This window comes from Oncorhynchus masou, chromosome 9 (assembly GCF_036934945.1).
Source record: "Oncorhynchus masou masou isolate Uvic2021 chromosome 9, UVic_Omas_1.1, whole genome shotgun sequence".
In the NCBI taxonomy this organism is placed as follows: domain Eukaryota; kingdom Metazoa; phylum Chordata; class Actinopteri; order Salmoniformes; family Salmonidae; genus Oncorhynchus; species Oncorhynchus masou.
In genome coordinates this window covers 48,333,152-48,353,253 of record NC_088220.1, presented here as the reverse complement: position 1 = coordinate 48,353,253, position 20,102 = coordinate 48,333,152, and the positions used below count along the sequence as shown (strand labels likewise).

General features: G+C 46.3%; 2 protein-coding genes across 2 annotated transcripts; both read left to right on the top strand.

Annotated features, from left to right (window-relative positions):
• The first annotated feature begins 8,923 nt into the window (after positions 1-8,923).
• Positions 8,924-17,884, top strand: LOC135546091 (homeobox protein SIX5-like). Its single transcript, XM_064974237.1, has 3 exons — positions 8,924-9,648; positions 11,052-12,529; positions 14,683-17,884. Exons 1-3 carry the CDS (start codon positions 8,957-8,959, stop codon positions 15,372-15,374), a joined length of 2,862 nt encoding a protein of 953 aa, XP_064830309.1. The 5' UTR covers positions 8,924-8,956; the 3' UTR covers positions 15,375-17,884.
• Positions 17,885-18,192: 308 nt separating this feature from the next.
• On the top strand, positions 18,193-19,906 carry LOC135545236 (homeobox protein six1a-like). The gene is made up of 3 exons (XM_064972864.1): positions 18,193-18,746; positions 19,221-19,384; positions 19,585-19,906. The coding sequence occupies exons 1-3, from the start codon at positions 18,363-18,365 to the stop codon at positions 19,760-19,762; spliced, it is 726 nt and encodes a 241-aa protein (XP_064828936.1). The 5' UTR covers positions 18,193-18,362; the 3' UTR covers positions 19,763-19,906.
• The last annotated feature ends 196 nt before the right edge of the window (positions 19,907-20,102 follow it).

Genomic DNA, 20,102 nt, shown 5'->3' with positions numbered 1-20,102 from the left:
GAACGGGCACAGTACTATGGGTGACGCTACCTATTGAGCAGCCGTCCAGTGCCCTAGCATACATGGGAACCGAGAGAGGTTGAGTGGGAATACCAAGCTCAGAAACAATAGTGGCATCCATAAAACTCATCAGTCCCAGAGTCAATGAGCACTCGGAGAGACTTAGATTGGTCTCACAACAGTAAAAGCACAAACAAAATGTGTGCGGGCGATGGGAATTAGGGAACTCCCAGTCTGGCTCACCAGAGTACTTGTACCCACCAGAGACAAGGGTTTCCTAATGTCCTGCCCCACCACAGAACAGACATCAGTTTGAACTCAGCCTACGTGAGCGTTCCCCAACCGATAACCGAGCTCTTCCCAATTGCATAGGCTCAGGAGTATCCAACTCACCTTTCGTTGATGATTCACGAGGGAGCTCGGGTGGCTTCGGATCCTCACGGAAAAACAGCCTTCGGGGGTTTCCGGATTCCTTCGAAGGTGAACGAGCCATAGCGGATGAACGAGTGTGCCCGAGACCAGACCTCCTCTCACTCCTGCGTTCCCTTAGGCGTCCGTCAATTCTGATGGTGAGGGCGATGAGGGAGGCGACGTCCACCGGTACTTCCCCAGCTGCTAGCTCATCTTTCACCACCTCAGATAATCCGTGAAGAAAATTATCGAAAAGAGACTCCGGATTCCAGGCACTCTCTCGGGGGCCAACGTGCGAAAATCAACCATGTACTCTGCCACACTACGGAGTTTTTTTTGTTATTGTTTTTTTTTGTACATTGTTTATTGAATTGTCAACACCGGCATTTACAAAATAATTGCATTTGTAAGTTATTTGGTAGTAATATAAAACAACACATCAAAGACAGCAAAACAGAGACAGAGAGAGACATAAAAAGTACAAATACAAAAATAAATAAATAAAATATAAGGAAAACACAGGAAAAAATGATGTATATTTCGATACAATTGTTATAGGTCAACAAGCACAGATAATACAGTCCTTAACATCCGAGATGTAGTTTATGTACATACCAGGCCTCTTCCATCACCAATATATAAATATACATCACTCTGGAACTGCAGGGAAATGTAGTCGTTTAACATAAGAAAAGAAGAGAGCCCACATTGCATAGAATTTGTCTACAGACCCATTGAGTGTGTTTAATTTCTTCCAGCTTAATGCAATTCAAAACGGATTTAATCCAAAGAGCATGAAAAGGGGGATACAGAGGATTTCCATCTAAGTAAAATCAATCGTCTCGCTAACAAAGTGACAAAGGCAATTACATCCTTATTCATTTTGGTCAGCTGTATTGTGGGTAAGGAAACCCCAAATAGTGCAATAAAAGGGTCTGGCTCGATCTGTGTTTCCCGCTTAATTCTGAGAGTGTGTTAAAGATGTCTTTCCAGAAACCAACAAGAGATGGGCAACACCAAAACATGTGTACATGATTAGCAGAAGACCGATTACATCGTACACAATTAGGGTTCACATCCTTGTAAATTTTGGATAATCTTGCTTTGGTCCAGTGGGCCCTATGAATGAGCTTGCATTGAATGAGACCGTGTCGAGCGCAAATAGAAGAGCGATGTACCCTTTTGAGTGGCCCTTCCCATAGTTCATCAGATATTTCCTCACCCAGTTCCTCCTCCCATGAGGATTTAATATTGTTTAATGAGATGGTTTGTAGTGAGCAAATTTGACTATAGATTATTGAGACGGTGCCTTTCAGAGTAGAAAGTGGGGTAAGAAATGTGTCGAACTGTGTTTCATCGGGAAGGGTGTATTAAATGTATTGTTAGTATACAGATCTCTAAATCTTTTAATACCGAGATTAGACCATGTTGAGAAAGCACCATCAACCATAGATGGGGGGGGAGCTGGGTTTGAGGCCACCGGATCCAAAGAAGAGGTTGTCTGAAACCCAAAGTGGCACCTAAATTGATTCCAGATCTTCAATGTTGTTTTGACACATATTTTTGGTGAAGGAGGAGTAAGGGCCTGTAACGGAGGAGTGAGCGAGGGAAGACAATGATGCCGGTAGAGATGAGGCGGTCTCCATCTCGAGCCAAATTGGAGGTGTGAATATCTCTGCTCTACAACCAGTACTGAATGATCCAGAACAAGGTTAAGCGGCCAATAATAGAATCTGAAATCCGGTAAAACTAGACCGCCTTCTGGTATGGGTCTCTGCAAAAGCTGTTTTCGTACCCCGGGGGGCTTTTTGTCCCATATAAAGGGTAGTATTAGGCCGTCAATCTTTTTGAAAAATCAATTGGGAAGAATAATCGGAAGGCACTGATAGAGATAAGAATTTAGGGAGAGCATTCATGTTAATATAGTTAATTATTACGACTAAGGAGAGGTGTAGCAAAGACCAGCACTCCAAATCGTCCTTAGTATGGATTAAAAGAGGAGAAAAGTTGGCTTGAAAAAGGTTTTCAAATCTGATTGTGACATGTACTCCCGAGGTAAATAAAACTACTGTGAGCAATTTTAAATGGAAAGTTATGTAAAGGGGATTTCTTTGTGGCCATTAAGCGGCATCAATTCGCTTTTACTGAGATTCAGTTTATACCCTGATAAGTGACCGAAGGATGCAAATGTGTCAAGAGCAGCAGGAACATAGACAGAAGGGTTGGATGTGTATAATAATACATCTGCTGTACAGCGAGTACAGAAGTCTTATCCAAGTCCAGCCCAGCGTCATGAATTTGGAGCCAAAGCAGAGTTTATTTAGAGTGTAAAAAGGGTATTTCCATTCCACCCGGTAAAACGCTTCTCCACATCCAGGGATATAATGGCGTCAGAGGTATTGGCGACAGAAGGATTCTATATAATATTAAATAATCATCGAATATTGAAGAATCAGTGTCTATTTTTAATAAATCCTGTTTGATCCGGAGAGATAATTGATGGGAGGAGTGTTTCCAGACGCCTTGCCAGAAGTTTGGCTAGAATTTTATAGTCAACATTTAGCAGGCTAATTGGACGGTGTGATACACAGTCAAGAGGGTTTTGTTTTTTGTTTTTTAAGTTAATAAACGTTCCTTATAAATAATTGGGCAATACAGCGTGTTTACATAGATAGCTATCCCTTTTCAGTTTGTTCTCATGTGCGGTGTAGGAAATAATTTCACCTCTGATATAAGATTTGACAGTTTCCCAGAGTAGACACAAAGATGTTTGGGGTTCTATTTGTAATCACGAAAAGTCGATTTGACTCAAAACAAAATTTACTAAGTGTTCATTACTGAGCAGTTGAATATTTAGCCATCAAGGCAGTCACAGATTGTCAACAGTTTGAAAGACTGCTTCCATAGTAACAGGGGCGTGGTCAGACACAACACTTGGATTATATGAACATGAAGATATGGAATGGAGAAGCCTGTCGTCTACAAGGAAGTAGTCTATGCGTGTAAAAGTGTGGTGAACCAATGAGAAGAAAAAAAAGAGCATGCTTTTTCAGATGGATAAAACATTCTCCAAGGATCTGAAACTACAAGAAGTACATTCATATTGAACAGCCTACCACTGACAATTATGCATCTTCCATGGGGATCTGCAATCACATTGGAACATGTAAAAGGTACCGATCTGTGAAGTAAGATAGCCACCCCTCTTGCCTTACTCTGAAATGAGGAATGAAACACCTGACCCACCCATCTGCACCTGAAACTTGAGTGTTGCGATACCTTCAGATGAGTTTCTTGGGGAAAGATGATGTGAGCTTTCAATTGATGGTGGTGTAGCACCTTACTACGTTTAACTGGGTTATTTATGCCCCTGCAGTTCCAACTAAGAAAATTAAAGCCGTTCCCTCCAGCCTAATGGGCTACACTCGGCTGAGTCATGTCTTAAGAGAGAGAGGATGTGTAAAGGACAAGATATAATGTAAACTAAAGATCCTAGTTGAACCTAAAAGTTCAAATTTCAAAAACAAAAGACAAGCGACTGAAGCACAAAAAACACATAAAAACTATATACAAATAAAGAGGGAAAAACCCCTTCCCTCACACCCTCCCTTGCCGAAGCATCTCCCCAACTGAGATGCAAGCAAAACCCTAAATACAAAAAAGAAGAAGTTTAGAGCAAAGCAAACTCTTACTCTGTGCTACCTAAGATTTGTGACCATTTAACCAAAGTAAGCCAAACATACATAGATCGGTCCCCAGTAGAGTCTACAGAAAACAAACCTTGGTTAAGAGAAGTTTAACAGCAATACCGATGGAAAAACTACGACTGAACCAGGAAAACAGACAGATATTGGCATTAGAGGCGGCAACCTGCTTTGGAAATAAAAATAAATAAAAAGAGAGTGACATTCAAATGTCGATGAACCCAGCAAAGTTGGCTTCGCTTGCCAACCAGTCTGCCAGCCGGCCTGCTAAAAAGACCAGCTGAACAACCATTTGTTCCACACCATGCGGTACAACAGCCGCTTTCACGTTCTTATTGATGAAATCGGCCGCTAAAGCCGGGTCCTCGAATATGTGCGTGGAGCCGTCCGGTAAAGTCAGTTTCAGAACTGCAGGGTAGATGAGGCTGAACTTCACGCCCGGCAGGCGCGTAGCTGATGCTTCACAGCTCCAATGCTAGCCCGCTTCTTAGCCACAGCTGTGGTCTAGTCCGCAAATATCAAGACTATTTTACCCTTGTAGAGGAGAAAGGATGCTTCTCCCGGTCTCCTCAGTATGTTATTGCGGACGTGAAAGAAATGCAACCTGATGACAAATGGTCGCGGGGGTTCTCCATCCCAGGGTTGGCTACGCAGAGTGCGGTGGGCCCGGTCTAGCAGTGGCTTCTCCTCCAGACCGGGCAGCTCCTGTAGCAGCTGGGCCATGAACTCCGTGGGTCTTGGGCACTCCACTCCCTCCGTTAATCCCAGTAGACGAATGTTGTTCTTCCGCATTCTACTTTCCATATCTTCGCATCTATTGTCGAGGTATGCCACCCTAGTTGTTAATGAGCCAATGTTAGCCTCTAGCTCGCTAATGCGAGTGCTGTGGTCTGTAGCACCTCACTCCAGCTCCGATAAGGCCACTTCATGTGCGTCGAGCTTACTCTGTATACTCTCAATAGATTTTTTAAGCTCATCTTTGACCATTGATATCTCTGACCTGAGATTGGTAGAGAGAGAGTCAATTTTGCTGAAAATATCGGTTTTGAGGGTGCCTATCACGGATTGTAGCATCTCCACAGTCAGTGTTTCCGTGGGGCCGGCATTAGCAGCATCCAGTGGAGGGGGTGAATCAAGAAAAGGGCACGGGCTTGCCCGCTCTTGCAGACTCAGTTTTTGTCCGAGTAGACGACATTACAAACTTACATTTCTCCAACTTGATCTGAATTGTTTAGGGGTCACTTCAGACGCCTGGCCAAACCAAAATATATACAATTTTGTAAGGTTAAATATATAAATATGGTCACTAACTCAGGAGCGATAAGGAAACGTGTTCTACATCCTTGTCTTCCATCAGTTGCTCCCCACACTACGGGAGGTTTGACGTAATTCAAGAAGTTTACTGGCCGCCCCTCTCCCAGATACCGGAGAATCAAATACCTTCCTCACCTCTGCCAAGAAATCCTCCAGATGACAACAAATGGTGGATTGTTGCTCCCAAACTGCCATAGCCCAGGAGAGCACCCTTGCTGACTTTAGCATATTAATATTCGCTATCTTCGATGGGTCCGAAGGGAATGAAGATGGCTGCTGCTCAAAAATAAGGGAGCATTGAGAAAGAAAACCCTGGCAAGTTCCAGGATCTCCAGAATATCTCTCCGGAGGAGGTAAGCGGGGTTCTCGGGGAGCTGGGGTAGGCTGTACAAACCCACCACTGATAGTACTGGGTGGTTGGGAGGCCTCGGAGGTGGCAGGCTGCCTATGAGCTAAATCATTGATTTGCTCCATGATAGCCTTGAACCCTTGGTCGTGACGTTCCGTCAAGGAACGAAGCCCTTCCAAAAGGTCCAGCAGTAGCTCCTCATGCCTCCCAATGATGGCTCCCTGCACGGAGACAGTATAGCGGAGCTGGTCCAAGTCTGCTGGGTCTGTCATGGCCAGTTTGTAGTATAAGGGCACAAGCCGAGACACAGTTGCAGACACGGGAAGCAGATGGTTTGAGTCTTTGATATTTATTACATCCAAAAGGGGTAGGCAAGAGAATAGTCGTGGACAGGCAAAAGGTCAAAATCAGTTCAGAGTCCAGGAAGTACAGTGTGGCAGACAGGCTCAAGGTCAGGGCAGGCAGAATGGTCAGGCAGGCAGGTACAGAGTCCAGAAAACAGGCAGGGGTCAAAACCGGGAGGACTAATTAAAGAGAATAGAAAAGGCAGGAGCACGGGAAAAACATGCTGGTTGACTTGGAACATACAAGACGAGCTGGCAAAGAGAGATAGGAAACACAGGGATATATACACCAGGGATAACAAGCAACACCAGGAGGGGGTGGAGACAATAACAAGGACAGGTGAAACTGATCAGGGTGTGACAGCCAAGACAGTCATGAAGAGGGCACAACAAAAACACATTTGCCATGGGTCCTCAGATCCTCAAAAAGTTCTACAGATGCACCATCGAGAGCTGGTTGTATCACTGCCTGGTATGTCAACTGCTTGGCCTCCGACCACAAGGCACTATAGAGGGTAGTGCGTAGTATGGCCCAGTACATCACTGGGGCCAAGCTTCCTGCCATCCAGGACCTCTATACCCAGTGGTGTCAGTGAAATGTCCTAAAAATTCGCTCAACACCATAGTACCCTCAAAGCTTATCACTAAGCTAAGGATCCTGGGACTAAACAACTCCCTCTGCAACTGGATCCTGGACTTCCTGGCGGGCCGCCCCGGTGGTGAGGGTAGGTAGCAACACATCTGCCATGCTGATCCTCAACACTGGAGCCTCTCAGGGGTGCGTGCTCAGTCCCCTCTTGTACTCACTGTTCACCCACGACTGCGTGGCCAGGCACGACTCCAACACCATCATTAAGTTTGTAGACGACACAACAGTGGTAGGCCTGTTCACTGACGAGACAGCCTATAGAGAGGTCAGAGACCTGGCCGGGTGGTGCCAGAATAACAACCTATCCCTCAACATAACCAAGACTAAGGAGATGATTGTGGACTACAGGAAAAGGAGGACAGAGCACGCCCCCATTCTCATCGACGGGGCTGTAGTGGAGCAGGTTGAGAGCTTCAAGTTCCTTGGTGTCCACATTACCAACAAACTAGAATGGTCCAAACACACCAAGACAGTCGTGAAGAGGGCACAATAAAGCCTATTCCCCCTCAGGAAACTAAAAAGATTTGGCATGGGTCCTCAGATCCTCAAAAGGTTCTACAGCTGCAACATTGAGAGCATCCTGACTGGTTGCATCACTGCCTGGTACGGCAACTGCTCGGATTCCGACCGCAAGGCACTACAGAGGGTAGTGCGTATGGCCCAGTACATCACTGGGGCTAAGCTGCCTGCCATCCAGGACCTCTACACCAGGCGGTGTCAGAGGAAGGCACTAAAAATTGTCAAAGACACCAGCCACCCCAGTCATAGACGGTTCTATCTACTACCGCATGGCAAGCGGTACCAGAGCGCCATGTTTAGAATCAAAAGGCTTCTCAACAGTTTTTACCCCCAAGCCACAAGACTCCTGAACAGGTAATCAAATGGCTACCCGGACTATTTGCATTCTGTGCCCCCCCAACCCCTCTTTTATGCTGCTGCTACTCTCTGTTTATCATCTATGCATAGTCACTTTAACTATACATTAATGTACATACTACCTCAATTACTCCGACTAACCGGTGCCCCCGCACATTGGCTACAATCTGCATTGTGTCCCGCCACCCTCCAACCCCTCTTTTATGCTGCTGCTACTATCTGTTTATCATATATGCATAGTTACTTTAACTATACATTCATGTACATACTACCTCAATTACCCCGACTAAGCGGTGCCCCCGCACATTGACTCTGTACCGGTACCCCCTGGATATAGCTTTGCTACTGTTATTTTACTGCTGCTTTTAAATCATTTGTTTTTTTTAACTCATCTATTTTTTACCACTTCTTTTTCTTAAAACTGCATTGTTGGTTAAGGGCTTGTCAGTAAGTTCATTTCACTGAAAGGTCATTTCACTGTTGCATTCAGTGCATGTCACAAATACAATTTGATTAGTTTATTCTATCAGAAAGGCAAAATAAAGTCACAAATTTGCACACTATTTACACAAACAAATCAAACCAGCTCTTGTACCAACCCCACTGTCAGAGAGATGGGTGCACATTTTAATTCCAAAACAACATTCACATCATGGCACTGTGTGTGTGTGTTGCACTGAGTATTTGGATAGAGAAACGACACCAGGTGCCCATTCCGATGCCAGCTGAAGAACTGGAGAGACAACTATCAACCATCTAAACAGACAGCAGTGTAAACAGACAGCAGGGAAAGAACACACAGCACGCATGGGCTAGTTCACCCCGTAGTCCTGTCTCACAGATGGAAAGAGCGGATCCTGCTTAATTGAACTGTTCATGTGAAATCAACAGACTTTGAGATCAGTAAACAAATGGACACATCTACATGTGACGTTATAATGTACATAATCTCATCTGGAATACATACCATATAGCCGGGCCCTACTACATACTGATCGTCCATAGACAGGTTGAAAAGTGTATACTGAAAACAAAGGGGGGGGGCAGTAGAACTATTTAGTACAATCTGATAATAACATCAAATTGTCAATAAAATAATGTGGTTATTCAATCTGGAATTGAACAATAACATGCAGCCTAACAAAAGGTATTGAACAGGCATCGCTATAATGAATTTTAAAATCGGAGATTGACGAGGTCAGAGGCGTGCGTGACGCGTGTAGCTGTGGCAGACACTCGTCGACGGAGAATGGGCGAGAGAGAGCGCGCAGGGGAGGAACTAAAATTAAAAAAAAAAGTTTAACTAAAAATGGCTTCCTTGTCTTTGGAGTCTGCAGAACAATCTGAGAATAGCACGGAGAATCCTACCAAAGAGGCCGCTCCGGTGAAAGAGGAGACGGATCCGGATGAAGTTTCGGAACAATTGCTAAAAACTTTTCAGAACTCGGCGCTTAGCTTTTCGACCGATCAAGTAGCATGTCTGTGCGAAGCCCTTCTACAGGCAGGCAATGTGGATCGCCTGTGGAGATTCCTATCAACCATCCCTCATTCGGCCGAGCTGCTACGTGGCAACGAGACGTTGCTCAAGGCCCAGGCACTGGTCTCATTCCACCGGGAAGAATTCAAGGAGCTGTACGCAATATTGGAAAGCCACGACTTCCACCCGAGCAACCATGGGTTCCTGCAGGACCTCTACTTGCAAGCGCGCTACAAGGAGGCGGAGAGGTCCCGAGGTCGTAGCCTGGGCGCCGTGGACAAGTATCGGCTTCGGAAGAAGTTTCCCCTGCCGAAAACAATCTGGGATGGAGAGGAAACGGTATATTGTTTCAAGGAGAAGTCTCGCAATGCACTGAAAGAGTGTTACAAAAGCAACAGGTACCCCACTCCAGACGAGAAGAAAAACTTGGCCAATGTGACTGGACTCTCCCTCACGCAAGTCAGCAATTGGTTCAAGAATCGACGGCAGAGAGACCGAACCCCGTCTGGTACCAACAGCAAAAGGTAGGCTATGCATTCCTTTCAACATTTGTAACCAAATACCACATTAAAACCTTCCATACGCGATTGCATGTCAAACATCTATGTCAATATGGTTCGTTTTATAATGAACACAATTGTTTATGTACAGTGTCATTTGCAGAGTTGTTTATTTTTAGCAAGGCAGCCAGACTATGGGAGTACATATAGCCCATACTGCTGCACACGGCACACACTAAGATATTGATTCATTTGACACACAATGTTCACCGAAATTCTGCTGATCAGATAGAGGTGAGATTGAGCGCTAGAAAGTAGCCTAGCATTGTGACATGTATGGATCTGTCAACTGCAATATTATTTTAGTGCTCCAAACATATTTTGTGTGATGCAGACTTTTCTGAACCATGGTCTCAACTGTATGGTTCATGTTCGACATTTAAATCAAATTTCATCAATCCCTTGCAATAACTACATTTCAGTGCAAGGTCTACACCTTGTTGTATTCGGCGCACGTGACAAATAAACTTTGATTTGATGTTTATGAATGACAGCATGCATGAACTCTGACTGTGATAACGCCACACATGTCGTAGAGAGCACGACTGGGAGCAAGAGCATGTTGCTTTGTTGTGAAATGTGAGATCCGGGCGCCCATTGTGGCTCAAGTTTCCTGAAATCCTGCACTGCAAAGTCTCCCGGCGGACCTCTGCGCGCTCCCGAGGCCCTGCACCGCTGGGAGAGCAGGGGGGAACAGAGACCGAAAGAGAGGAAATGGTGTAGGTGTTGGGGAACAAAAGGAGAAAATAATATATTTCGAACCTTAAATGTCTTCAGCTCTCCTGTGCCCCGTTTGGCGTGCACATTTAAAAACTCACTACTTTTTAAAATGTTTTATTTTTTATTTTTTTATACTATTGTGTGTGTATAGGTTACATACAGTATGCTAGTTTTTGCCAGGGAAGTTAGCAGTTTCCAAAGCTACACAGGAAATTGGGGTTTTCTTGTGTCAGTTGTTGATGTCCTTCATTCCCACATGTGGAGAAATAAAAACAGAATGCAGTCCAGTCTTCATCTTTATATCTAGGGGCTGTGGTGACTGGGGACAGTAAAATCAGTTGTCCATTGTTCTCTGTGTGACCCACACTGCTTCAGTGCACCAGGATATTTCAGGACATACACATCACAATACGGTGTCAACCATAGGATCAAAGGAGATTGTCACTGACGGTTATTGATTTACCATATGTTATGTGTATTGTAATATTCTGACCCCTTTCCCCTCTTTTTTTTTTCCGTTCCATCGGGCAATCCTTGCCCTCTACTCCCCCTTCTTCTTCCATAAGCTGTCTCTTTTCATTGTCTCACTCCCCCCACGGTTCACTCACCTTATCGTTCTCCTCTGCTCCTCCCCTGTGTTTTCTCAGTGAGTCCGATGGCAACCACAGCACAGACGATGAGGGTGACGACATCTCAGACAAACTAGAGGACATTGTGGGCTCCACAGCCTCCGTCATCTCCCTCTCTGGTACCCCCTGCAGCACTGGGGGCCAGATCTTCCTCAACGGGGCTGGTGGGTTCCTCACCGCCTCCCACCCCTTACTCCTCAATAGGGGCTCCCTGATCTCCGGGGCAGGGGGTGGCGTCATCATCAACGGGCTGACCCTGAGCGATGGTCACACGGTTACCCTCAGCCCCATATCGGCTAACTCGCCTCTGCTCTTCAATGGAGCGCAAGTCATATCCAAAAGCAGTGCGGTTGTGCAGGATATGGGTCTGGAGGGCCAGGGGGTTACAGCCATGGAGGCCCAGCCCAGCTCAGTCATCTCCCTCCCCCTGACAGAGGACTGTAAGATGGACAATATTAGCCTGACGAACCCCTCGACTATCCCCACCCTGGACTTCATCAATGTCCCAGAGGGGATGGTTCTCAAAGCCGAGGACATCCAGACAGTCTCTCCTTCCCACTCTTCCTCCTTGTCTTCCCCCTCAACATTCTCCCCCACCTCCCTCCCCTCCCTGGTTCTGACTCAAAATGGCCACCTCTCCGACACCTTCCCGGTCTCGAAGTCATCCCCGGGCGTGGTCATCTCCAGCCCTGTAGTGAGCCTCCCCAACCAGCAGGGGGAGTATGTTGTGTTTGCCACAGCTGGTTCTCAGCTCACCCCCTCCAGCTCCATCTGCCAGGTGGTGTCATCCTACAGCTACTCCAGCCCACAAGTATTCTCCCTGCCTCAGGTGGTGCCCTCCATCCAGGGTGTCCCTGTATCCCAACTGGTCCAACACAACCCTGGAGGCCAGTGTCCCCAGTTAGTCCCTGTCCCCCCCCTCACCTCCTCCCTCCCCCAGGGCACCCTCTCCCAGTTCCAGGGCCACCAGACTCTGAACATTGCCCCCCACCTCACCCAATCCCTCCCCCAGCATCATACTGGTTCCTCTACATTGGGAGCGGGATCCACCATCCTCTCCCTGTCCCAGCCCACCAATGGACAGCTTCCCCAGGGACTCACACTCCAGTTGGGTGACCAGACCTCAGCTACGATCCCCACTCTGACACAGATCCAGTCCCCACTAGGCCATCCCCAGATCATCTCCTCCCCTACCCAAGTGGTTCCTGTCTCCCAGTCCAAAGAGACAACCCCAGCTCAATTGGTTTCCCTGCCCCAGCTGGTGCCTGTCTCCTCCGCGGGACAACTCTCCTTCCCTCAGGTCGGCCCGGCCACCCCTTCTCTATCTGGAGGGGCTTTCCAGATCCTAGCCTCGGCCACTGGAGGTGGGATGCCTCAGGGGCCCTTTAGGATAAACCAACTGGGACCCCTCCAGACTGTAGGCCCCCCGACCAGCATGGCTCCTAGTGTCCAGCTCCTCAACTCTGGGGTCATTCAGCTCCCCTCCGCCTCGCCAGGTAACTTAAGACTCGGACACACGGAGACGACAGGTAGTGTCGGCAGTCAACTTTCTTGTTGTTCACATCATATAGATCAACCGCTGATCAGATCACTGGAACACTCCAAATCACAAGATGGCAGTAGCTTTTCTTTAAACTTTGTTTGGATTTTGCTAACTGGCAAATGGTGATGCTAAAATTAGCTAGCAAGGGAACTGGCACTGGCCATATGGGATAATGGAGAGTGAATAACATTTAATAATTCATCTTGCTAGCATTCTGACTTCTCCCTACAGTTTCAGTCATTAGCTTCGCCCACGACTACCCCGTGAAGAATGCTGTGTTAACACTTAGAAACGTCAATAATCATCGTTTGCAGTACGGCTTTTCAAAACACATGGCCCTTATCTTTCATCAGCGAGAAAGAACCCTTCAAATTAAAAAAATCTACTTATTGGAGCAATTTTGTCCAAATCCATACAGCTGTGTGTGCGCGCTCCATCAGACGGCACTACATTTCCTGCTTCACTTCCCGAGTGACACTTACACACGGGGTGTTTGGAGCATGCTAAATGGCTAATTAGCGCCCCTTGTGTTCTGTAAACAAGCATTGTAACATGGAGATATGGAAACACTAACTTTAACCCTATCCAGTTGCGTATCAATTGAACCTTTTTTTGTTTGTTTGTTTTTTTTAGAACGTTATTTATCGCCGATATGAAATATAAGGTTCCTTATACTTCCAAAACCGTACCACGAGTGACAATGTTTCGATCGAGCATCTGGGCTCTTTACCAAAGTCCCCTGTACAGAAGACACCTTCATCCAACGACTCTTATGTGTAATGGAACTGAGAGTCATGATCGCTAGATAGCTAGCTTGGTAAAGCAGCTAATGTTGTGTGCATTGTGCTTACCACCCCATGTGTTTCATATGAAGTGTTGTGTGACTGCCTGGCTTAGTTGGCAAGCTAACGTGGGGCGGATATCTTGTGCCTCTAAAAAAAAAAGTTTTAGTTGTCTTCTGTCAACACTCCTTTTCAGAGAAGCATCCCAATATGGCGTCTGGAGTATGGGTGTGTCGAAAGGAAAGGAGTGGGCGTGTGGAAAGGAGTGGCTGTGTGAAGCGCTCTGCCATAGGTTAGGCGGTTTTGATTGAGTGGTGGTTGTTTTGTCCCTCCCGTTTCTTACCGTGCTACTACCGTACATTAGAGCTATAATACCGCGAGAGATTCAACTTCTGTTGTTGAAGCAGAGGATGAGTCTGATTTCACTGTTAGTTTTCCATAAATAATTGTACATTTTCAGTTCTAATTGACGATTTTGTTTATTTTTTTAAATTTAAAAGTGATGAGGGGTGTACTGTTGCTTGGTGCGTTTTATATGCGGGTGCTTACTGACTGTCAACCCTGATATTAGGTAGCTTCTTCTCACGCCGTTGCCGGACAGTAGTGCTGGTCAAGCAGGAGCGAAAGGCACTGTGTCCCGGGTTGTGTTTCCGTTCATGCCCTCCCCATTGCATAGGCTTTATTTTCACGTATCAATATTAGTTATTTCTTGTGTAGGTTTGCTATACTACGTGAAATAAAATCATAGGAGGGGGGAGGGGGGGGGGGGGGTGGCCACGTTAGCTATCACTGGTGACACAACTGGTCTCAGGTCGGCAGGCAAGCCCATACAACACTGGTGCCCCGATCGCCGGCTTATTGATTCGTCGTGCAGCCCAATCAGCCACGCAAAATGGTCTTGAGTGGCATCAAATCGGCCCAGTTATCTGATTCGCTTTCCATACACCCACTCCTATCGACGCATCCACTCGCCCATACTCCGGTCGACATATTGGACTGCAGCTACCCATAGTTGCCTTTTCGGATCCCCCACAGGGGTTCCGTGCACTCTGATTGGCTCAGATTAAAGTTGTGTTGAAACGGCAGGTTCGTCAGTATCAGATCGGTACGCAAGGGGTTGTCTTTTGTTCTAGCAAGATAAGGAAAGCCTCATACTGTGCTAAGTACCTATCGGCAGTCAATCTTCTCTGTGTGTCTGACCTATTACTAAGTCATTTGCTTTTTAGGACAAATTTAGCTATCTCAATGTTGTTGATGAACTGCTAACAAATATTTTTGTTCACTACTACGTCCTCTTCACTTCTACCTCTCCTGTGTCCTGTAGGGAATCTCCTCTATGGTGGAAGCCCCATCCTGAGTTACCAGAACGGCAAGCTGATCCTAACTATCCCGGCTGGCATCCAGTTCGGCAGCCTGCCCATGAAACCCGTCCCTGAGGCTTCTACCCACCCCACCAACGGAGTAGGCCCCGGACTCACACTCAACCCTGTCATCCACCCTACACCTACCCTCATCCCAGTCTCCACCTCTGTCTCAACCTCCAACACCCTCCAGACGTCCCCCCTCTGCTTCATCAACTCCTCTCCGCTCTACTGCACTCATGAGACGGGTGTCCCCAACAACCAGCCCCTCTCCACCACCTCCCCGCACACCCTGGACCTCTCTGCCACCCACACCCCTCCCAATGCCCTCACCCCAGAGAGCATGCTCTCGCTCAGCCCCATGTGCAGCGGAGTGACCCCCACCACTCAGCTCTCCCAGACCACCTGGAGCCCTGTCCCCCTCTCCACCTCTGCCAGCCTGACTATGTTTGACGTCCGTGGGAAGGGGGATCTTCCCGAGGATCCGGCTCTGCTGGGCCTACCTGGAGGCGAGGCACTGCTACTGGGGAGCCCCTCTCCAGAACAGGATGTGGACAGGGTGTCGCCATTGGGGGACCCAGAGGAGATGGATGGAGAGCCCAAGATCCTCACCCAGCTACAATCAGTCCCTGTGGATGACGAGTTGGGGCTGTAATCCAGTACCAGTCAGTCCCCCACCCCCAACCCAACCCACATCACCATAAAATCAGTCAGCATGACTACATGTTACGGAACAACCTCAGTGCTCCCTTGGATATGTTTCATTGAAGAGTGGACTGGCTTTGACTCGTATGAGATGTGCTTTGACTCCTTTTGGATAAACCGTCACGGGATAGGCTGATTGTATGCAATATGAAATGACCTGGAGGATGGCCTTGCATATAGGCTAGCCTGTTACCTGATTTATGTTACACAACTGTCCACTGCTTGGTTTCCACAGTTTTAGAACTCTTTTTTACTGTTGTCGTCTGCCTCCCATAAGCCAAGAGCCCTTCCTGTGTCACAAAATCCAGTCCGAGACAAAATGGAGGAGCTGAGTCAACCGTGGGGAGTAAAGTCTCAACTCTCCAAGCAAGGCACGGTTCCTTTTACTCGGCATCAAGTTAATTTCTAAGGACATTCTGCTGCTTTTATGCACAGACATGCCCCTTTCAGCCAAGACTATTTGTACTACAAGGGAATGAATGCCTTGGGGTTTTAGTTGGCGTTGGGTTGAGCGGTACGCCACGGCCAGGTTGTCTTGTTTAAGTCTCTAAACTCCGCCAAATGCAGACGCAGCCAAGCATTAAGTCCTGTTGAAGTTGGACTGTGTGGTTCTGAATGGCTGCTCACTTTGGTGCTGCTGAGTATTGCACAGTTTAGCCTCAGTGAACGCAAACAGAAAGTGGGCTGACCGTGACACCAGAATCACCCGAACACTCTAGCAACGAGATGGACTGTGTACTCCTCTCTGTCAGCAGTGTCACCACGCCAAAGGGCACAGGCTCCTCATTTAACTACAGGTTGGCATGCATGCTAAGCTCTGTCACGTCGGAGGTCTGTAGGAGGGAATGGAGTCACCTGGGATTTATTTTGAAAACATTATTTTTCACTCTCTGCAATCAATGCATGGTCCTCTGTAAATATGACCACGTGACATGTATTACATATGTAAGCCAGTCTAATTAGGATAGACCAAGCTTTAGTGAAGACAGGTTTCATACACTGTCTCACGCGCGTGTACACTACACACTCTGCTTGACCACATGGTGCGATATTTGCGCCACAATCTTACACTACTACAAATGGTCTATGAATTTTTTAAAATGTTATCTTACTTTTATGGGTTTGAGCTCGACCTAATAAGTGCCTTATTATTTAGTTGCTGAGGTTGGTGGGCCAGTGTGGGTTTTACTTCCTTTGTATCTTCAAAGTGAAGAATGTGTTCTACTCTTCAGAAAATGAAGCACCATTGAGACAAGCAACTTCCCACGTTGATGTCGAATGAGTTTTGTAATAACCCGTATCCCTCGCGAACTCCAGAGAAACGTAACGTGGCGCTCTTGGTTTGTACGGCCGTTACTCTTTTAGCATCACTCACGTCTACCATGACATAATCACCATTGAGAACTCCCACCTCATTGTACGTTTTGCACATTTCGTCCGTGTCATGTTTACGCCTAAGGTGATGGCCAGATTCTATTCTGTAAAACCTGCTGCCTTTTCTTTGTTCTTGACGAATTGCACTCACTGATTTGAAGGGACGGGATAGGTCGAATTAGCTGGTTAGGTTGAGTTTCAAACAGCCTCTGTCTATCCTGATATCAGCAACAGTGAGTCATGAAGTGCTGAGAGCAGGTGACAGGTCTCCTAGAATGGAATGGTATCCAGCGAGACTCGGTGCAGTTGTTCTCGCCATTAACGTACAGTACTCGCCATCTCTCCATAACCAAAGCATAGATGGCAGTTAATTCTCTGGCCAACAGTAAAACAATGCTACTCTTCAGTGTCACTCCCAACTGTTGTGTTTTTATTTGTGTGTTTTGTTTATTTTCTGTGTGTATTTAAAGCATGTATCAATCATTTTCTAGTAGTAACTTTGAATACTTTGAATGGAGAGGAACAAAACGAGCAGTCCTTGAGGAAAATGGACAAAGGAAAAAGCATCAATGGACCTTCCCAGGGGATGGCTGGTTGTACAGTCTCAGAATGTGTAGCTAATGATAATCACCACTTCTCAAATGATATTATACACTTTTACAATCTGAATAGGATGTTAAATACCCATCAAAGGAATGTTACATGTTGAGGTTTTTTAAAATCTGTGTTTGGAAATGTTTTGTTGGTTCTAAGGTATTTTTTCCATACGATACAGTGCATGAGTTGGAGGCTAAAGGGAACGTGTGTTTTGTGTATCCCACCACTTGTCTACATGTAGTGTTTTTTAAAATATTTTTTTTAGTGTGTGGTGCTCCAATGGCTGTTAGTCAGGTGCAGGAATTTGTAACACACACACAACCTCCAGCTGAGTTATCCAAAGATGTATTTTTTTTTAAATGTACTTTTTAAGTGAGTAAAGGGATTATTAGATTTAAAAAAAAAAAAAAAACATTTGAGGTTGGTTTTGTACTGAAAGGTATTTTATTTTTTATATGCAGTTTTGTGATATTCTAATAAAATATATAAAGAATACATGTATTTGTTTTTGGGGTGATTTTTGTGAATGCTTCTATTTAAATCTCCCATGTGAGATTTATGGGTCATGGGGGAACAAACTATTGAGTGCCTACACTACCAAACCACGTTAGAAGCGCTTTTGCAATTTGGTTAGTAAATTAGATTTAAATACGCTTGTTTGAACAACACAATCCTGCTTTCTCTCTGGATGAATGCGTTCTCTGTGTACCCATTCAGGTGTGTCTGTTTTTGTAACCCCCATGCTCTCAGGTTACCTGAGTTCAACATTGCCAGGGCGGAGACAGGGTATGAATAAGGAGATATATATACACATTCATACAGACTTATTCACCCGACAGCAGCTAACATTCTCTACAGACTCAAGCTATCGCTAAAACATTTCCCTTCAGAGAGTTGTGAAAGGTCACAGAGGTAGGCCAACTAACCTTTTGACCTCTCGTCGTGCGTGGGCTCCATCTCCGTGGCAATGGTCTTCTCGGCAGAACAAGTGGCGTGTGTGTGCGAGGTCCTTCTGCAGAGCGGACGCATGGAGAGCTTGACTGGCTTCCTCCGCACTCTTCCCCCCTCTTCCTCCTCTTGCCTGGGGGGTCTGGAGAGCGTCCTGAAGGCACGGGCTGCCGTGGCCTTCCATCTGGGGCGCTTCTCGGACCTCTACGCCCTCCTGGAGGGCTTCCCCTTCTCCAATCGCAGCCACCCCCTGCTGCAGCAGCTCTGGCTGAGGGCACACTACCTGGAGGCCGAGTGCCAGAGAGGGCGCCCCCTTGGGGCTGTGGGGAAGTACCGCGTACGCCGTAAGTTTCCCCTGCCAAGAACCATCTGGGATGGAGAGGAGACTAGCTACTGCTTCAAGGTACAGTGAATTAAATCTGCTACGTTTGAGTTAATATAAGTAATATTTAATATTTTACTGCTTCAGAACATTTTTGCAACAAAATGTCCCTAGGGACTTAGCTTAATTATGGACCAAGAGCCCCTAAGTCCCTAGGGACATTTTGTTGCAAAAATGTCACATAATATATGTTATAGATAGCTTAATTATGGACCAAGACCTATCTATAACATTATGTGTTGCATCCGAGTTTAGACTAGACAAAAAAGATGAGGGGAAGAAGGCTCTTGTGGAGTCAAGATGGTGTATGTCAAGACAAAAGGACTTTTCTCCCTGGAACTCAAGTCTAAAGTGTCTTACTCTGTCTGCTTCAAATGTACTGAACGGTGCAGATGAAGGAAAGGAAATGAGCAGAGGCCTTCTTACTGCTACCATGAACTTTAAATCATTATCCTACTTGTTTCATCAATCTGAAGTGAATGTTCCTCTTTATAGGAGAAATCCCGGAGTGTGCTGCGCGAGTGTTATTACCATAAACCGTACCCTTCACCACGTGAGAAACGAGCGCTTGCAGCCGCCACCGGTCTCACCACCACCCAGGTGAGCAACTGGTTCAAGAACAGACGGCAACGGGACCGAGCAGCTCACGGTACTACCGGGTGAGTCTTCACCTTCTCTGCTCTCCCTCGAATACGTGTCATGAGAAAATGTTCATCCCTCCTTTAATTCCTAATATTTGTCTGGCAGTCAATCCTCTTATTTTTGCTTTAGGACAGTATTACATTTCATTTTGCTGTGGACCACCACTGCCCTCTTTTGGCATGACCAGAGTACTGAAATGTGCTTTCTCTCCTCTCAGGGAACAGGAAGCTTGTGGACCACTTATTGGCTCCAACAGAAACCCAGGAGCAGCATACCCGTCCTCTGACAATGACCTTTCATCTCCAGGCACCCCCAGTCCCCCCTTCTCCTGCCCCCAACCCCCACCTCCTGAGCCATATGGGTGGGGGACAACTCTGAATCTCTCCACTACCTGAGCCATTATGTATAGTATGTTCACTTCAGAGGCAAAACTATTCAGTTGTCTAGCCAGAAATGTGAGAGAACTATCTTTTTTTAGTAACACCCTGTATCCAAAATTAAGTGTTTTAAATCTGAAAAAAAATAAAATGCAGTTTAATAGAAAAGTTGTCACCTAATCATTGACACAATGTTTAAAACGCAGCACTCTGGCAAGATGTGCTGAATGATACCGATGAAAATACCACTTCCATAGCTAACACTAAGACATGCCTGACACCTCTTGGGGAGAAGTAATGCATAGGGAAGATATCCAGTGACAGTACAACCAAAGGCATTGACAACCATTTTAATGTC